This window comes from Sapajus apella, unplaced genomic scaffold, assembly GCF_009761245.1.
Source record: "Sapajus apella isolate SASKATOON/1434 unplaced genomic scaffold, GSC_monkey_1.0 scaffold308, whole genome shotgun sequence".
In the NCBI taxonomy this organism is placed as follows: Eukaryota; Metazoa; Chordata; class Mammalia; order Primates; family Cebidae; genus Sapajus; species Sapajus apella.
In genome coordinates, this window is record NW_022437248.1 from 105,211 (window position 1) to 126,051 (window position 20,841).

General features: G+C 44.3%; 1 protein-coding gene across 2 annotated transcripts in view; it reads left to right on the top strand.

Annotated features, from left to right (window-relative positions):
* The first annotated feature begins 462 nt into the window (after positions 1-462).
* LOC116545612 (paired amphipathic helix protein Sin3a-like) overlaps positions 463-20,841 on the top strand; it is a 45,872-nt gene continuing 25,493 nt past the window's right edge. The window contains exons 1-2 of one of the 2 annotated variants that reach the window (XM_032272141.1): positions 463-704; positions 2,956-3,143. In XM_032272141.1, the coding sequence (XP_032128032.1) occupies positions 2,973-3,143 (171 nt within the window). In that variant the 5' untranslated portion in view covers positions 463-704; positions 2,956-2,972. Of the gene's footprint in view, positions 765-2,955; positions 3,144-20,841 lie in introns of both variants that reach the window. The other variant, XM_032272142.1, reaches the window with a different exon arrangement.

Genomic DNA, 20,841 nt, shown 5'->3' on the forward strand with positions numbered 1-20,841 from the left:
CGCTTCCAAAGTCCCCTTGCACACATGGAGCTGCCTGCTTCCAAAAACCCCCTGCATACATGGAGCTGCCTGCTTCTAAAACCCCCTTCCACACATGGAGGTGCCGGCTTCCAAAGCCCCTTGCACACATGGAGCTGCCTGCTCTAAAACCCCCTTGCACACATGGAGGTGCCGGCTTCCAAAGCCCCTTGCACACATGGAGCTGCCGGCTTCCAAAGCCCCTCTGCACACAGGGAGCGTCCTGCTTCCCCGCCCACCCCAAGGCCGGGGGTGGGCTCCAGCCGTCCTTCTTCATTGGCGGGGTTGAGTTAGGGAAGCTCCCCGCCTATAGGGGCTGGAGAAGGTGAGCAAGGGGTGGGGCGGGAAGTCAGCAGGCAGGCTCGGTGATTGGCTGAGTCTTTGATGGATGGGTATTGCGTCCAGTGTTGGAACGAAGCTTGAGTTTTTCCTCTGCGGGGCGGGGCGGCTTTTCCCCGGTAACGGAGAGGCGGCGGTGGTAAAGGTGATTCAGGGTTTCTGCATCTTCCCTCCCTCCCTCCTTCCTAGTCTGGGCACCGGGGCCTGTGACCGCTTCGTTAGCGGAGAGGCAGCTGCCAGTCCGCTTCAGCAGGCCTGTGCCCCCAGCCATTCTGGCTGCCTCCGTGCTGAGCTCGCGGCTCACGCGGGAGGGACGCGGAGTGACGAGCCGCCGAAGCAGCTTTGCGGTGAGAGCACGCGGGCCGGGGTCGGGCGGGAGCCTGGCGGCGGGAAACGCGCACTCTAGGGTGTGTATGGGGTGAGGGGTGGGGGGCTGACATCCTTGGCTCCCCGCAGAGCAGACGGCAGGAGGTGTGCGGCTGTGAGAGGCGGGTGGGAGGCGGGGCGGGGTGGCTCTCCGCGAGGGAGGAGGAGAGTGAATAATAAAAGCTTGTATTTATTGAGCACTTACCGTGTCACAGGTGCTGTGTTAAGCACAGATTTTTTTTTTTTTTTGAGACAGAGTCTCGCTCTGTCGCCCAGGTTGCAGTGCAGTGGCGCGATCTTAGCTCACTGCAACCTCCACCTCCCGGGTTCAAGCAATTCTCCTGCCTCAGCCTCTTGAATAGCAGGGACTAGAGATGCACGCCGCCGCCCTCGGCTTTCGTATTTTTGTAGAGATGGGGTTTCACCATGTTGGCCGGGCTGGTCTCAAACTCCTGGGCTCAGGTGATCCACCTGCCTCAGCCTCCCAAAATACTAGGACTATAGGAAGGAGCGACTGTTTTTTGTTTTTTTATTTTGATGGTGTCTCATTCTGTCACCAGGCTGCGGTGTAGTTGTGTGATCTCGGCCCACTGCAGCCTCTGCCTTCCAGGTTCAAGCGATTCTCCTGCCTCAGGCTCATGAGTAGCTGGGACTACGGGCACGCGCCACCACACCCAGTTAATTTTTGTATTTTTAGTAGAGACGGGGTTTCACCTTGCTGGCCAGGATGGTCTCCATCTCTTGACCTTGTGATCTACCCGCCTTAGCCTCCCAAAGTGCTGGGATCACAGGCATGAGCCAGTGTGCCCGGCTTCTTTCATCCATGTTGTAGCATGTGTTAGAATTTCCTTTTTTTTTTTTTCTTTCAGGACAGAGTCTTGATCTGTTGCCCAGGCTGAAGTGCAGTGGTGTGATCACAGCTCGCTGCAGTGTCGACCTGAGCTTAAGCAATCTTTCTACCTTAGCCTTTCAAGTAGCTGGGACTACAGGTGTGTGCCACCATGCACCTGGCAAATTTTTTTAACGTATTTGTAGAGATGAAGTCCTATGTTGCCCAGGCTGGTCTCAAACTTCTGGGCTCAAGAGATATTTACCACTTTGGCCTCCCAAAGTGGTAGGATTACAGATGTGAGCTACCATGCCCAGTCATTGGTGGCAATTTCTAACTGATATATTTCTTTTTTTTTTTTTTTTTTTTTTTGAGACAGAGTTTCGCTCTTGTTACCCAGGCTGGAGTGCAATGGCGCGATCTCGGCTCACCGCAACCTCCGTCTCCTGGGTTCAGGCAATTCTCCTGCCTCAGCCTCCTGAGTAGCTGGGATTACAGGCGCGCACCACCATGCCCAGCTAATTTTTTGTAGTTTTAGTAGAGACGGGGTTTCACCGTGTTGACCAGGATGGTCTCGATCTCTTGACCTCGTGATCCACCCGCCTCGGCCTCCCAAAGTGCTGGGATTACAGACGTGAGCCTCCGCGCCCGGCCTTAACTGATACATTTCTTATTTGCCCCTCCTTTTGCTTTTGCTTTCCCTACCCTCTCTCTGTCTTGTGTGCTTGCATGTTACCCCTATTTCCCAGCATGACAGTGGACCCTTCATGAGTCCTCTTGTGTCCTCCAGGGCTAGCTTGCTGACATGCAGGCTATTGGAGGATATGCAGGTCCACATCCCTTATTTGCAGTTCTGAAATGAAGAGGTTTTGTTTGTTTTTTGGTAAATCTATCTCTGCAACTAATTTTGGGGGGGGGCAACCCGACCCAGGCTGTCCCGCGTGACTGCTTGATTATGGGGAGCTGCCTCAGCCTTAGCTGGGAGAGAAAGATGATACACTATATGTACCATATTACCTTTCTAAAATCCAAGCAACACTGATGACTGTAACTGGAATCTGTCCCTCTACTGTAGACTAATATGTCTCATGGGCCACTCAAGGTCTCCACTCAGTGTCTCATCTTGGATAGCTGAGGCGTTGTTGACTCTTTACCGTCTTTTTCATATGCCATCCATCAGCAAATCTTACTTGCTCTATATCCAAAATACTACTCAGAATTAGACCGCTTAGGACCTGCATCTGTGCTGCGCTCATCAGTGCCTGTGCGTTTCTAGCTTGGTGTTATCAGTTCTGGGAGTCAAGCTTCTACTAAATGTGGGTGACTGGTCCTAAGTTGCATCCGTCATACTGGAGTGAGAATTGACTTGCATGCTATCACTTTTGGTATTTGCTTGAGTGCAGAATGAAGCGGTGTTTGGATGACCAGGAGTCACTGGTGTATGCAGCCCAGCAGCGTCAAATCCCTGGCAGCACAGAGGCTTTTCCTCACCGGCACCGGGTGCTTGCCCCCACCCCTCCTGTGTATGAAGCAGTGGCACAGACCATGCAGCCAGCCCCGGGAATTCAGCACTGTAACACCCAGCTACCAGGTAAGCCGGAGCCAACCTGAGAGTAACTCCCCGTATAGGCACCGAGGAAGGAGAGCTAAGCAGAATCCTGGCACAGTTAAGATCTGAAGAATATCTCAGTTTATAGTATTACTACTCAGTTATTTCCTTTTATATAATTCTTTATATAATCATACATTAGTTTATAGAATGAGCTCTTGAAGAATATCTCAGTTTATAGTGTTACTACTCAGTTATTTCCCTTTATATAATCCTCTATATATAATCATATATTAGTTCGTAGAATGAGTGCCTAAAGAATATCTTACCACTCAGTTATTTCCATATATATGGATGTATAGTTATAAGATATATGTATAACTATATATCATATATATGGGAATATAGTTTTATGTATATAACTTTATCTTATAAGTATATGATATAGTTATAAGATATAGTTTTATATGTATGTATACACACACACACACACACACACACACACAACTATATCTTCGTTCATAATCAGAGGAATGCCTAGAGTAGACACGGTACAGAGCATGAATTAAGGAATAAGCAGTTTATAGTCGGACAAATGTCTGGAGCAGACACAGCATGATTTAAGGGAAAACAGTTATACCAGGACAAGAATCCATGGCGCAGGCGGCAGCGTTCAGTATCGTAAAGATACCCGCTGTATGGCAGGCTTGGGGCGAGAGCCACTCCTTCTGATACAGGAGCTGTAGGACCCTGCTCCAGTTCTTGTGGAAGGCTGCCCTCAGACCGGCAATCCACCTTGGTGACTGTGAACTTTATCAGCTCTTATTACTGTGCTGCTCGAAAAGCATCTTCCCATAGAGCTCATTGGAAGCTGCCAGCAGGTGGTGGTAACCCTGACAGCTCTGTCACTGCTGTGGACTTAGCATTCTCCCATAAATCTTAGAAGTAGCTTGCCCATAGATAGAGGTATTGCACACTGCACCCTCTTCACTGAGCATGGCCCATCTCCATGCCTCAGTGACCTAATAGGGGTGGACCCCTTACTGCACACGACCCACTTCCTTACCTCAGTGACCTAATGGGAATGGACCCCTTGCTGTGCATTGTCCACCTCCTGGCCTAGGTGACCTAATGGGGATGGACCCTTTGTTTTAAGGCTCACGATCCTATCACTATTCTTAAAGGTGGCTTCACTCACTACCCTGCCCCCTAACCTAAACCCAATAAATACTGACGCTTTTGGACATTCAGGTCCTCACCTGACTCCACTTTTGGGTGGCGTGGCCCTGCTGAGCCCACCTGCATTTTCCTTGTACTTCTGTGTCCTGTCTCTTTATTTCTCAGATATTGCACATCAGCACAGCATAAGGGACACCCCACAACCCTGTGGAGCCCTCAGCCCTATAAAACCAAGGAACTAGAGTGAGGGAGGAGGAATAGTGATTTTGGGCAATTAGAAAACATTTTGTAATACTCAGGTATTTAAAAATTGTGGAGTATGTAAAAGGTAAAAAAAAAAAAAAATAACGTGTCCTCACCATACAGGTTTTTGAAAAAAGAATGTCATAGTGGCCTTTGAAGTTCCCTTTTTATCCCTCTCGGATCCCTTCTTTTCCCTCCCTTCAGAGGTAGCCACTCATCTAAACATTGTGTTTATCATTCCCTTGACTTTATTGACTTAAAAAAACAAACAAACAAAAAAACTTTTTTTCTTTTTTTTTTTTTTTTTTTTTTGAGACGGAGTTTCGCTGTGTTACCCAGGCTGGAGTGCAATGGCGCGATCTCGGCTCACCGCAGCCTCCACCTCCTGGGTTTAGGCAATTCTCCTGCCTCGGCCTCCTGAGTAGCTGGGATTACAGGCATGCGCCACCATGCCCAGCTAATTTTTGTATTTTTAGTAGAGACGGGGTTTCACCGTGTTGACCAAGATGGTCTCGATCTCTTGACCTCGTGATCCACCCGCCTCGGCCTCCCAAAGTGCTGGGATTACAGGCGTGAGCCACTGCGCCCGGCACCAAAAAAACTCTTAACATAATTGTCGGCCAGGCCTGGTCGCTCACGCCTGTAATCCAAGCAGTTTGGAGGCCAAGGTGGTTGGATCACCTGAGGTTGGGAGTTCAAGACCAGCCTGACCAACATGATGAAACCCTGTCTTAAAAAAAAAAAAAAAAGAAAGAAAAAGAAAAAAAAAGTAATTGTTTAGTTTTGGTATTTTTGAATTTTTATATAAATGGAAACATTTTCTTCTTTGGCTCACTTTTAAAAAAAACTCCATATTTATATGGATAGCTGTAACTGCACCATTTTCACTCTGGTATGAATTATATGCATATATTCGCTTTATTTGTCAATTCTACTGTTGGATTATTGGGCCATCTCCAGGTTTTTGCTTTTACAAAGGTGCTGTTGTGAATGTTCTGTTGTTGTCTTAGTTCACTCAGTGGTAATTCATGACAAAATAAGAACCTTGTGCCAGAATTTAAATCAACACACTTATTAAGACAGTTTTGCTGTTTATTTAAAAAAAAATAAGCAGTTGTATTAAACATCATTATAGAGAAATACAGCTAACTTTTGGACAGTGTGAGGGTTGATACACTGACCCTCCCTCCATGCAGTCAAAACCACATGTATAACTTTACTTTTTTAAGGAGATAGGGTCTTGCTTTATGGCCCCTGCTGGGGTTCAGTAGTGCGATCATGGCTCACTGCAGCCACAAATGCACAAAATACATACTAATCAACGATATGTGTTATCGGTAAAGCTTCTGGACAACGATAGGCTATTTACATTTAAGTTTTGAGGGACTGAAAAGTTATACATGGGCTGCATGCAGTGGGTCAGACTTGTCCCAGCTCTTTGGGAAGCTGAGGTGGGAGGATAAGTTGGGGCCAAGAATTTAGGACCAGCCTGGGCAATATAGCAAGAACTCATCTCTACAAAAATCATAAAGATTAGCCAAGCATGGTGGTGCCCACCTGTAGTCCTAGGTACTAGGGAGGCTGGGGTATGGGAGGACTGCATGAGCCCAAGAGTTTGAGGCTGCAGTCAGGCTCCCTGCTTTGTTACTGTGGCTCTTCAATGTTCTCAACACAGGAATCCAAGTGATTCTTTTGAAACCTAAGTCATACCATTGTCATTTCTCTGCTTAAAACCATCTTGTGGCTTTCCATTTTAGTCTGAGTACTAAACTGGAGTCCTTGTTAAGGTACATCTGTAATTGTGGCACTTTGAGAGCTGAAGTGAGGGGATCATTTGAGGCCAGGAGTTTGAGACCAGCTTGGGCATTATCACAAGACCTTGTCTCTATTAAAAAAAAAAATTAAAAATCAAGGCTGGGCATGGTGGCTTATGCATGTAATCCTAGCACTTTGGGAGGCCAAGAAGGGTGAATCACAGGTCAGGAGTTTAAGACCAGCCTGGCCAATATGGTGAAATCCTGTGTCTCCTAGAAATAAACAAAGATTAGCAGGGCGTCGTGGTGCACACTTGTGTTCAGCTACTTGGGAGATTGAGGTGGGAGGATCATTTGAGCCTGGGAGGTAGAGGTTGCAGTGAATATGCCACTGCGTACCAGCATGGGTGACAGAGTGCAAACTTGTCCAAAAAGAAATAATTAATTAATTTGAAAAAATGAATTAAAAATAAGCCGGGCATAGTGGTGTGTGTCTGTAGTCCTAGCTACCCGGGAGACAGAGATAAGAGGATTGCTCAAGCCCAGGAAGTCAAGGCTGCAGTGAGCTATGATCAAGCCACTGTACTTCAGACTGGACAACAGTGCGAGACCCCCGCTCCTTAAAAAAAAACAAAAACCCATGTTATTCAAAGGCCAGCCATTGTGTTTAGAAGGTATACCAATTTGGCCAGGCGCGGTGGCTCATGCCTGTAATCCCAGCACTTTGGGAGGCCGAGGCGGGTGGATCACAAGGTCAAGAGATCGAGACCATCCTGGTCAACATGGTGAAACCCCGTCTCTACTAAAAATACAAAAAATCAGCTGGGCATGGTGGCACATGCCTGTAATCCTCAGGAGGCTGAGGCAGGAGAGTTGCCTGAACCCAGGAGGCGGAAGTTGCGGCAAGCTGAGATCGCGCCATTGCACTCCAGCCTGGGCAACAAGAGCGAAACTGCATCTCAAAAAAAAAAAAAAAAAAAGAAGGTATACCAATTTATATTCCCTCAAGCATTGTATATTCCTGTTCTATGTCCTGACCAACACTGATCATCTGTTATATTTTGTAGAAGTGAAGGAATTTGGTTTTTGCCCTTTTTTATGATGAAAGTCGTACATCAGTTTGGTTTTTTTCTATTTTTGTTTTTTTGAGACAAACTTTCACTCTTACGGCCCAGACTGGAATGCAGTGGTGCAATCTCAGCTCACTGTAATGTCCGCCTCCTGGCTTAAAGCGATTCTCCTGCCTCAGCTTCCCAAATAGCTAGAATTAAAGGTGCCCGCTGCTACACCCAGCTAATTTTTTGTATTTTTAGTAGAGACGGGGTTTCGCCGTGTTGGCCAGACTGGTCTCGGTCTCCTGACCTCAGGTGATCCACCTGTCTCGGCCTCCCAAAGTACTGGGATTACGGCGTGAGCCACCGCACCTGGCCTGTTTTTATTTGAGACAGAGTCTTGGTCTGTTGCCCAGGTTGGACTGCAATAACACGATCTTGGCTCACTACAGCCTCCACCTGCTGGGTTGAAGCGGTTCACCTGCCTCAGCCTCTCAAGTAGCTGGGATTACAGGCATGTACCACCACACCCAGCTAATTTTTGTATTTTTAGTAGAGATAGGGTTTCACTATGCTGGCCAGGCTGGTCTCGAACTCCTGACCTCAGGTAATCCGCCTGCCTCGGCCTTCCAAAGTGCTGAGAAAACAGGCGTGAGCCACTGCACCTGGCCTTATTTTCTTTTCTTTTTCTGAGATGGAGTCTCACTCTGTTGCCCAGGCTGGAATGCGGCGGCATGATCTCAGCTCACTGCAACCTCTGCTTCCTGGGTTCAAGTGATTCTCATGCCTCAGCCTCTCGAGTAGCTGGGATTGCAAGTGCACACCACTATGCCTGGCTAATTTTTGTATTTTTAGTAGAGACGGGGTTTTACCAGGTTAGCCAGGCTGGTCTTGAACTCCTGATTTCAAGTGATCTGCCCACCTCAGCTTCCCAGAGTGCTGGGATTACAGGCATGAGGCCTGTACCCAGCCACACTTTGTTCTGTTTTGTTTTTGTTTTTGTTTTTTTTTTTTTTTTTTTTAAAAAAAAAAAAAAAAAGGAAATAGGCTGGGCACGGTGGCTCACACCTGTAATTCCAGCATTTTGGGAAGCCAAGGTGGGTGGATCACGAGGTCAGGAATTTGAGACCAGCCTGATCAACATGGTGAAACCCCGTCCCTACTAAAAATACAAAAATTAGCTGGGTGTGGTGACGCGCGGCTATAATCCCAGCTGCTCAGGAGACTGAGGCATGAGAATCACTTGAACCCGGAGGGCGGAGGTTTTGATGAGCTGAGATCACACCACCGCACTCCAGCCTGGGCAACAGAGTGAGACTCTGTCTCCATCAATCAATGAATCCATCAATCAGTCAATAAAAATAAATGGAAATAAAATGACTTGTTCTCTCTCGCTCCTCAGATTTTCTCCCACTGGTGAATTTCTTGAGTATCCAGTTTTGTGTATATATACAGACAGATCTATATCAACCTATCTAGCTATCAAAATTCACTTTTTATTTTCCGTTTTTTGTGTGTGTGAGACAGTTACACTCTCTCCCAGGCTGGAATGCTGTGGCATGATCTGGGCTCACTGCAACCTGTAACCCTTGGGCTTAAGCAATCCTCCCACCTCAGTCTCTCAAGTAGTTGGGACTGCAGGTGCACGCCACCACATCCGGCTGATTTTTGTTTTCTTTTTTTTTGTAGAGGCGGAGTTTCACCATGTTGCCCAGGCTGTTCTTAAACTCCTGGACTCAAGTGATCTGCTTGCCTTGGCCTCTCCAAGTGCTGGGATTGCAGGCATGAGCCACCGCGCCTGGCCTTTTCACTTTCCTTTTTGTACAGTTTGGATCATACTGTTGAACAACAGTACATACTGTTCTACTGTTTACCTTTTTCATTTAATATATAGTGGATATCTTTCTACGTCAACATGTAGCTGGTTAGTTACCTTAAAAAGGTATGGCTGGGCCAGGTGTGGTGGCTCACGCTTGTAATCCCAGCACTTTGGGAGGCCAAGACGGGTGACTCACGAGGTCAAGAAATCAAGACCATCCTGGCAAACATGGTGAAACCCCATCTCTACTAAAAATACAAAAAAAGCCGGGCGCGGTGGCTCACGCCTGTAATCCCAGCACTTTGGGAGGCCGAGGCGGGTGGATCACGAGGTCAAGAGATCGAGACCATCCTGGTCAACACAGTGAAATCCCGTCTCTACTAAAACTACAAAAAATTAGCTGGGCATGGTGGCACGTGCCTGTAATCCCAGCTACTCAGGAGGCTGAGGCAGGAGAATTGCCTTAACCCAGGAGGCAGAGGTTGCGGTGAGCCGAGATCACGCCATTGCACTCCAGCCTGGGTAACAAGAGCGAAACTCCGTCTCAAAAAAAAAAAAAAAAAATAGCCAGGTGTGGTGGCACACACCTGTGGTCCAAGCTACTCAGGAGGCTGAGGCAGAAGAATCGCTTGAACCCAGGAGGCGGAGGTTGCAGTGATCCAAGATTGCGCCACTGCACTCCAGCCTGGCGACAGAGCAAGACTCCGTCTCAAAAAAAAAAAAAATAAAAAATAGGGTATGGCTGATACTGGGAATATAAACTGAGGTAATCTTTTTTTAGAGCGATTTGGCAGTTCATGTCAGATTCCTTTGTTCCTTTTTGACCTGGCAATTCCATTTCTAGGAATTTAGTATAAAAATACAAAGAGGATACACAGCTGAAGTAGGAAATGGTGATTTCTTAGGCGTTACTATTCCTCAGGAGTCCCTTTGAAGCAGTCTGATGCCTTCCTGTGGGGCTGGGGCAGCAGTCAGAAGACTGCCAACAGATGCCATCTTTAACAACTTGGAAGAAAAAAAAGTTGCTTGTTTTCCTTGGGTGAGTACTGTCATTATCCAAACAGATTAATGACTATTTCCTACATTTGGGATAGTTACATTTCTTCCGAATGGAAGCTATGATGTGCTTTTATAAAACTAACCATCCTGGCCGGGCGCGGTGGCTCACGCCTATAATCCCAGCACTTTGGGAGGCCGAGGCGGGTGGATCACGAGGTCAAGAGATCGAGACCATCCTGGTCAACATGGTGAAACCCCGTCTCTACTAAAAATACAAAAAATTAGCTGGGCATGGTGGCGCGTGCCTGTAATCCCAGCTACTGAGGAGGCTGAGGCAGGAGAGTTGCCTGAACCCAGGAGGCGGAGGTTGCTGTGAGCCGAGGTTGCGCCATTGCACTCCAGCCTGGGTAACAAGAGCGAAACTCTGTCTCAAAAAAAAAAAAAAAAAACAAGAAAACTAACCATCCTTTGGGACACAATATTGGTGATCTGTTGTTAAAAAAAAAAAAAAAGAAAAGGAAAAAAACCTAACCGTCTTACATGTTTATAAACTCCCAGGTTAGTCTTGTAAAAGCTTGTAAACCCTGTAAAAAACATACATGCTGGAATATAGAAGCTCAGAGTAATAGCCCATCTTGAGGTACATTAGAGCTTTTAGAATTGCCTAGTTTCTTTTAATATGTCTTGCATTGTTTCCGTGGATTTATGCATCGTCGCTTGGTTTCTCCCTCTCCCTTATTTCTTCATCTCCCACTGGGATAACTTTTATAAACGTGAGGATTTGAAAAAGGTTGTATTTTTTAAATTGCGGCATAAAACTTAACATTGCTTAGAGGAAGAAAGTTTCATGTTGTTTAGTCTGATTTTGGAGATGGGGCATTCAGGCATTTGGCCTGATTGTTGTCTTCTGTGATGATCAACAGTTCTGAAAAAGGACAAAAAGCTCTGATTTTTTTTTTTTTTTTGGAGATGGAGTTTTGCTCTTGTTACCCAGGCTGGAGTGCAATGGCACAATCTCAGCTCACCGCAACCTCTGCCTTTTGGGTTCAAGCAATTCTCCTGCCTCAGGCTCCCGAGTAGCTGGGACTACAGGCGCGCGCCACCATGCCCAGCTAATTTTTGTATTTTTAGTAGAGATGGGGTTTCACCATGTTGACCAGGATGGTCTCGATCTCTTGACCTCATGATCACCTGCCTCAGCCTCCCAAAGTGCTGGGATGACAGGCATGAGCCACCGCGCCTGGCCAATTTTTTAATAGCATTTCTTGCAATAGATATAGAAGGAAAGTGGTTTTGGATTTTATTTCCTCAAATTTATAAGAGGATAAGAGAAAGATTGAGATAAAAAAAAAAAAAGAAATGACTTTTTATGAGGCTAAACTACCAACAGTCTGGGGGAAAAATTATTTTCCATTAGATATAATGCTTCTAGCAAATCAAGATAAGCAAAATAAGCAAAGTAGGCCAGGCACAGTGGCTCACATCTGTAATCTCAGCACTTTGGGAGCCCGAGGTGGGTGGATCTTTTTTTTTTTTTTTTTTATCTCGAGACAGAGTTTCGCTCTTGTTACCCAGGCTGGAGTGCAATGGCGCGATCTCGGCTCACCGCAACCTCCGCCTCCTGGGTTCAGGCAATTCTCCTGCCTCAGCCTCCTGAGCAGCTGGGATTACAGGCACGCGCCACCATGCCCAGCTAATTTTTTGTATTTTTTAGTAGAGACGGGGTTTCACCATGTTGACCAGGATGGTCTCGATCTCTTGACCTCGTGATCCACCTGCCTCGGCCTCCCAAAGTGCTGGGATTATAGGCGTGAGCCACCGTGCCCGGCCTGGTGGATCATTTAAGGTCAGGATTTTGAGACCAGCCTGACCAACCTTGTGAAACCCTGTCTCTACTAAAAATACAAGAATTAGCTGGGTATTATACGGGCACCTGTAATCCCAGCTACTTGGTATGCTAAGGCAGAAGAATCACTTGAACCCAGGAGGCACAGGTTGCAGTGAGCCGAGATCATGCCACTGCACTGCAGCCTGGGTGACAGAGTGAGACTGTCTCAAAAAACAAACAAAAGCAACAAAGTAAAAGTTGTCTTTAATTCTGTAACCACAAGATTAAATGCTAACATTTTACTATATATCAGTTGTCTAGAGTTTAAAATCTTTTTATTATACTGCTTTGTAATGTGCTTTTATTTTGAGACAGGGTTTTGCTCTGTCACCCAGTGCAGTGTGCTTTAAAAATTATTTAAAAGTTTAATCTTTATACAGTACATGAATACATTCAACCTGTGGATTATGAACATTTTTTTCAAGTTAAAATATATCTATCTATATTACTGCTATTGAAAGTGTGGCTTACAAATGGCGAATCTCTATCCTGTGTTACTAGTCTGTAATGACATAGTATAGAAATTGAGGATGTTTAGAAACTATTCTAGTAATAGGACATTATCATTTTTTATCTGTAAAATTCGGTAATGAAAGTTACAGGCTGGGCATGGTAGCTTATCGTTGTCATTCCGGCACTTTAGGAGGCCAAGGCAGGTGGTCTCGAACCCAAGAGTTCGAGACCAGCCTGGGCAACAGGGTGAAACCCTGTTTCTACAAAAAGTATGACAGTTAACCAGGCATGGTGGTACGTGCCTGTACCCTCAGCTACTCAGGAGGCCGGGGTGGGAGGATCATCAGAACCTGGGGAGGTCAGGGCTGCAGTGAGCCATGATTGTACCACTGCACTTCAGCCTGGGTGACAGGGTGGGACCCTATCTCAATAAAAAGAAAAGAAAATTATGGGTTTATGTAATTTTTATTTCATGTTGACAATAATTTATTTTGCTTGGATTTTATACAAATTGTAGTCCTTGGTGGATTGGAATTTTAATACTCATCCTTTTACCACAGATAGTGTAAGATAAACTATATAATTTTTGTTTCTTCTTTTTGGAGACAGAGTCTTGCTCTATCATCCAGGCAGGAATGCAACGGCATGATCTCAGCTCACGGCAACCCCCGCCTCCTAGGTTCAAGTGATTCTCGTGCCTCAGCTTCACAGTAGCCTCACATGTCACCAAGTCCAGCTAATTTTTTTGTTTTTTTTTTAGTAGAGACGGGGTCTCGCCATGTTGACCAGGCTGATCTTGAGCTCCTGGACTCAAATGATTTGCCTGCCTAGGCCTCCCAAAGTGCTGGTTATAGGCATGAGCCACTGTGTCCAGCTAAACTATGAAATTTTTTTTTTTTTTTGAGACGGAGTTTCGCTCTTGTTACCCACACTGGAGTGCAATGGCGCGATCTCGGCTCACCGCAACCTCCGCTTCCTGGGTTCAGGCAATTCTCCTGCCTCAGCCTCCCCAGCAGCTGGGATTACAGGCACGCGCCACCATGCCCAGCTAATTTTTTGTATTTTTAGTAGAGACGGGGTTTCACCATGTTGACCAGGATGGTCTCGATCTCTTGACCTTGTGATCCACCCGCCTCGGCCTCCCAAAGTGCTGGGATTACAGGCTTGAGCCACCGCACCCAGCAACTATGTAATTTTTAATAGCTACAAATAATCCTATTATAACATTGGTGGGCTGTAATTTATTTCTCCAATTTATTTGTTGAAAGTTTGAGGTTTTTTTAATTTTCTTTCTTTTTTTTTTTTTTTTTTTTGTGACAGGGTCTCACTTTGTCGCCCAGGCCAGAGAGCAGTAGCATGACCATAGCTCACTGCAGCCTTGAACTCCGGGACTCTAGCAATCCTCCTCCTTTAGCATCTAGAGTAGGTGGGACCACAGGTGGATGTCACCACGCCTGGCCAGTTTTTTATTTTTGTGGAGATGGTGTCTCACTATGATGCCCAGGCTGTCTTTCCTCCTTTTTTCTTTTTAGAGGCACAGTCTCACTCTGTGGCCCAAGCTGGAGTGTACTGGCATGATCATAGCTCACTGCAGCCTTGAACTCCTGAGTTCAGGTGATCTTCCCACATAGGTGAGACAGGTATAAGCCATCACACCCAGCAGAAATTTGGGTTTCCAGTGAATTATCTTTGCACATTTGTGTTAGTTATCCAGACACGTTTGTGGAAGAATGTACAAGCCTTGAAGTTTCCTGTCTGTATGTTGTTCACTCTAGGTTTTAGTTGTGCCACAGAGCTCCGGCAGTCATGGGCCCACCATAGCATCAGTTCATAGCATCAATCATCACCCAACAGCTGGGCAGCCCCACGAGGCCAGGTGGTCCAGAGCCACGCTCCTCCAGCCCCACCAGTTTCATTAGTGCCAGGACAGCAGCAGTTTCAGAGGCTGCAGGTGGTATTCAGCTCCTTTTCTTGGGACAAAAAGTTTATCTTTAGCAAGAAATATTGGCTGCAGTTTGTCGGTCACGGTGATACAACTTTTAACCTGAGATACTAGGTGTCGAATCACAAGTTTTACTTTGTTTTGTGAAATTTGCTTATGTTTCCTACCTTGGCACCAGTGCCTGATCCAGAGAAGAATTTACTCAAATGTTTGTGGACTATATGAATGCATGCCACTCAAATGTTATCAGGACTGAGGGGCCATTTCTTTTTTTTTTTTTTTTTTTTTTTTTTTTTTTTTTTTTTTTTGGGACGGAGTTTCGCTCTCGTTACCCAGGCTGGAGTGCAATGGCGCGATCTCGGCTCACCGCTACCTTCGCCTCCTGGGTTCAGGCAATTCTCCTGCCTCAGCTTCCTGCGTAGCTGGGATTACAGGCATGTGCCACCATGCCCAGCTAATTTTTTGTATTTTTAGTAGAGATGGGGTTTCACTGTGTTGACCAGGATGGTCTCGATCTCTTGACCTCGTGATCCACCCGCCTCGGCCTCCCAAAGTGCTGGGATTACAGGCTTGAGCCACCGCGCCCAGCCTGAGGGTCCATTTCATACAAACTAAACCTTAAAATCCATTTCTTGGCTGCTTCCCTTTGAACTCTCTATTCAGCACACATATGATTGGCTACAGCTTTATACAGTAAATTGGCCCAGTAATATGTCTTACAGTTCAATCTAGTTCAATTCTTTTAAATTTTTTTTTTTTTTTTTTAGTTTTTAGAGATGGGGTCTCACTGTGCTGCCCAGGCTGGTCTCAAACTCCTGGCCTCAAGTGATCCTCCCACCTCGGCCTTCCAAAGTGTTGGGATTACAGGTGCAAGCCACTATACCCAGCTCATGCCTGTAACGTTTTTATTACCTTCATCTTTTCGTTCCTGTTTATGAATAGCTGAACTGACTTACATCATTCTTAGTAAAACATATGCTCCTTTTAGGGACAGTCTTTATAAAGTTGAGGGAAAACTGTACCTGGGAATGAATTATTCGTGTTTTCATATTTTCTGCTGAGTATGTGTGGTAGGTTTCCAGTGATGAGGCGTCTGTGGAGAGGTGAAGCTTGTGTTCCCAGCTAACCTTGTATCTCTGACCACTTGAATGTTACTTTTCAAAATGTGTGATTGTTGCCTCAAGTGTTCAGGTTTCAATTCTTCTAATTTTACATTTATATAAAATTGAGTTCAGGAAATAAATGGAGGAACTCTGAAGAGATGTTAAATCTTCATTTGGTTATAGCAGCCTACTTAAATTTGCAGGCAGGAGTGAGCAATACACCCTCGAAAGACGTAGCCATATGTAGCAATAGATCTGTCTTCTGTTTTCTTTGATAGTTATTTAGTTCTTCTTGATCCCTGCCCTCATTGGTGTCGATTCTTGGAAACTTATTTAATATTGGTCTAAGGACATTAAATGCTACATAAATATTATAAAGTACAGCAAAGCTAAGTGATTCAGAGGAATTTTATAAAATTTACTCTCTATATTGGCTTACATAATATTGACAAATGCATAGTCTTTATTTATTTATGTATTTATTTTTAAGACGGGGTCTCACCATGTTGGTCAGGCTGGTCTTGAACTCCCGACCACAGGTGATCTGCCCGCCTTTGCCTCCAAAGTGCTTTGATTACAAGCATGAGCCAGCACGCCTGGCCATGCATAGTCTTTAAATACTGTGCAGATTTTTTAGGCCTGAAGCTTCACTCTGGATTCCGTCTTTGGGAAAATGTGTATAAGCAATATTGATGTTTGCCTTAAAAATTTCACTCTTTTGTAAAGTGATAGCTGTGTACCAAAACGAATTATTGCCTTGAGCTTAGGACTTTACTAAGTCCCGAATATGTATTTTTTAACTTGGTTGCATGGGATTTAATTCTGTATTAACACTATATATTCAGTAGTTACAATTTAATGTTGCAAAATAGCTTATAAACTTAGTATTGAACTAACAAAAAAGTATTTATTTCTGCCGGGCGGGGTGGCTCAAGCCAGCACTTTGGGAGGCCGAGGCAGGTGGATCACGAGGTCAAGAGATGGAGACCATCCTGGTCAACATGGTGAAACCCCGTCTCTACTAAAAATACAAAACATTAGCTGGGCATGGTGGCGCGTGCCTGTAGTCCCAGCTACTCGGGATGCTGAGGCAGGAGAATTGCTTGAACCCGGGAGGTGGAGGTTGCAGCGAGGTGAGGTCGCGCCACTGCACTCCGGCCTGGCGCCTGGTGACAGAGTGAGACTCTGTCTCAAAAAAGAAAAAAAAAAGTATTTATTTCTATGGCCTTTTCAACCAGCCTCATCAAAGCACAACAACCGTTTTTACCTTCCTCACAGGAGTCTTTGGTGTCAGCATACGAATTATGTTTTGTTTGCTTTGCAGAAACTGGCAAGGAAACAAGTGAAGAGAGCCGGGTAGCCCACGCCCTGTGGCGGGGTCAGCAGCAAGGCTACTGCGAACTTTGGGTAAACTCCAAGAGAAGCGAAACTAACAGGGGAATGTGCATGTCTCGGAGAAGAGCAGTCGCACCTAGACATAGATAACCAGCTTTCACTGACCTTGCAAGATAGTTTATAGCTGAGGTATGTTAACTGAAGTATGAGCATTTTTTTTTTTTTTTTTTAAGGATGTGGTTTCACCATATTGGTCAGGCTGGTCTCGAACTCCTGACCTCAGGTGATCCGCCCACCTCAGCCTCCCAAAGTGCTGGGATTACAGGCATGAGGCTGTTCTGGGTAACCGCACCCTCCCTCTGCTATGTGCTTTGTGAACATATAGAGTAAAGCACTCTGAGGCAGGACGGGGCCGGAGAAACTGATACTTTCACTTTCCCGACTGCCTGGACCCACTTTTTTCTATGTCTGTCTTTGCGTTTTTTGTCATCCCCCACCGTTCCCTCTTGGGTCTTTGAACCCTTCTGCAGCGCGGGATGCAGCACACGTCAGAAACAAGGAAGGGTTTTGGATTTGGGGTTGTAGAGTTAGTCATGGATAGAGTTAGGGTTTCTTCTGTCTCTCTTTTTTTTTTTTTTTTTTGAGGGGCGGAGTTTCGCTCTTGTTACCCTGCTGGAGGTCAATGGTGCGATCTCGGCTCACTGCAACCTCCGCCTGGGTTCAGGCAATTCTCCTGCCTCAGCCTCCCGAGTAGCTGGGACCACAGGCGTGCGTCACCATGCCCAGCTAATTTTTGTATTTTTAGTAGTGACGGGGGTTTCACCATGTTGACCAGGATGGTCTCGATCTCTTGACCTTGTGATCCACCCGCCTTGGCCTCCCAAAGTGCTGGGATTATAAGCGTGAGCCACCGCGCAGGGCCAGAGTTAGGATTTCTTGCTGTGTTCTTTTAGTCACAATCTCTTGACTGTATTCCTACATAAAATTACTTTTTGAATTTCCTTTCTAATGTGGAGAGGTAAAATGCTTCTTGTGTCTCCACGTAATTTAATTTAATACTAAAATTCAGTATTCCCACATTGCCTGCCATTTTGGGATGTCAAAATGCGTTACAAGCATTTGAATCAACTTCAATAAAGCATTTATATTCTGCAGTAAGGACACATTCAGGCTGGGTGTGGTGTCTGACTCCTGTAATCCCAGCACTTTGGGAGGTGGAGGCTGGTCGATCACCTGAGGTCAGGAGTTCAAGACCAGCCTGACCAACATGGTGAAACCACATATCTACTGAAAATACAAAATTAGCTAGGCGTGGTGGCGCATACCTATAATCCCAGCTACTGGAGAGGGTGAGGCAGGAGAATTGTTTAAAACCAGGAGGCAGAGGTTGCCATGAGCCCAGATTGCAACCCTGCACACAAGTCTGGGCAACAAGAGCAAAACTCTCAAAAAAAAAAAAACAAAAAAACAAAAAAACGTTCAGTGAGAATGCTTACACATTATTTCAAGCCTCAATATTGTACTTTTTGTTTTTCATAAATTGGTGGTAACAAGGGAGCTGAGTGATTTGAGACATGTTGGTGTTATTTAGTTATTTACTGAACGTCAGCAACAGCGATATTTGGTACATATTTAGCAGGTTCTCTGTACATTTGCTTGTGTTTGTCTCCCCAACAAGATTGTAGACTTCAGAAGGTTCAGGGCCTTAAACGTAAATCCCTGTTGAAGTGAGCTAAGAAACTTTTATCAGCAGAGTCTAAGGGTCTCCCCAAGTGCTTCCTTAAATCTGTAGCTTCTAAACTACATCCAAGTTGTTGTTCTTTTTAAGTTGTGCTTCCTGGAACTGGATACATGCATGTATACAGAGTATATGCAAGAGTTGGACTATGCTTTAGGTGATGGGAGAATTTCCTCACTATTCTTATATGTAGGCATCTTATTTATTATGTGAGTGTCATGCAGGGTTTTTAAAGCATAGGGTAATTCTATAACTAATTTTTATTTTACTATCTTTTTTTGAGACAGAGTCTCACTGTCACCCAGGCTGGAGGGCAGTGGCATGATATCAACTCCTGCAACCTCCCTCACCTGGGTTCAAGTGATTCTTATGCCTCAGTTTCCCAATAGCTGGGATAACAAGCGTGCACCACCATGCCTGCTTAATTTATATATATATATTTTTAGTAGAGACAGGGTTTTGCCATGTTAGCCAGGCTGCTGTCAAACTCCTGCCCTCAAGGATCTACACTCCTCAGCCTCCCAGAGTGCTAGGATTACAGGCTTGAGCCACTGCATTCAGCCTATAACTAATTTTTTTTTTTGGGGGGGGGACGGAGTTTCGATCTTGTTACCCAGGCTGGAGTGCAATGGCGCGATCTCGGCTCACCGCAACCTCCGCCTCCTGGGTTCAGGCAATCCTCCTGCCTCAGCCTCCTGAGTAGCTGGGATTACAGGCACGCGCCACCATGCCCAGCTAATTTTTTGTATTTTTAGTAGAGACGGGGTTTCATCATGTTGACCAGGATGGTCTCGATCTCTTGACCTCGTGATCCACCCGCCTCGGCCTCCCAAAGTGCTGGGATTACAGGCTTGAGCCACCGCGCCCGGCTCCCTATAACTAATTTTTAAACAATGGTTTGCTGTGACTTTTAGAATCTAGATTCTACTTTTTTTTCTGTCTCGTCTCTTGTTGCTTTTCCTTCCGGTACTCCTCTTCACTACAGATCATCCAGCCAACCGAAACTGTTTTCAGATTTCCAAATATCCCGTATGGTATCCTATCTAGGATTTTGCCCATGTTACTTTCTTTGATTTTCTTCACTGATCTTTACTTTGCTAGGCTGTACTCATCTTTAGGTCTCAGTTTATACGTTACCTCCTAAAAAACCCTCACTTTTTTCATGGGGAAGATGTGTCCTTGCCATGTCATCTCCAGGCACTGCGTGATTACCAGGTTACCCACTATGTTATGATTCCCAGCTAGCTACGAAGAAACGTGTGTAGGCGAGGGGCTACAAATTATTTGTCATTGAATCCTTGGTACCCACAGTGGGCCTGGCATGTTGTATTAGTAGATGCTTGAGAAATGAATTAATGAATAAATGATACATCAACGTCATTATTCTTCAGTGATCATTCTCTTCAAAATTATCCAAGGCAAGGCTACAGATTTGATGAGTTGATTATTATTTTAAGGTTGAATTTATTATTGGCTTCCATATTAACCTTTAAGTATACATTTAATATATTTTTTACTTTACTGTGTTAAGCTTATTTAGACATAAATGCTTATATATATATAAGTAATATATTAATATATGAAATATATAAAAAGCAAATAAGCTAATAATTATATATATAATTATATAATAAAGTAATATATTTTTACTTTAGTTACTCTGTTAAACGTATTTAGCCATAAATACATATATATGTAAGTATATATATATTTATATATATAAATATATATATGTAAGTATGCATAAATACTTACATATATAAGTATACATAAATACTTCGTTAAGCTTATTTAGGCATAATATATACATATTTTTAATTTATTTACTGTGTTAAGCTTATTTAGGTATAAATATATATATAACTAATATATTAATATAAATATATTAAAAAATAAGCTAACAATTATATATATAATTATATAATAAAGTAATATATTTTTACTTTATTTACTGTGTTAAGCTTATTTAGGCATACTTATATATATAAGTATTTGTATATATATTTATATATGTAAATATATAAAGTACATATATATATTTTTATATATTTATATATAAATATAAGCATTTATATATACACACATATATAAGTATTTATATATGTAAATATATGTATGTATTTATATATCAGTATTTATGCCTAAATAAGCTTAATACATATGTATACTTATATGTATATTTATATATATAAGTATATGTATTTATATATATTTACATAAATATATGTAAGTACT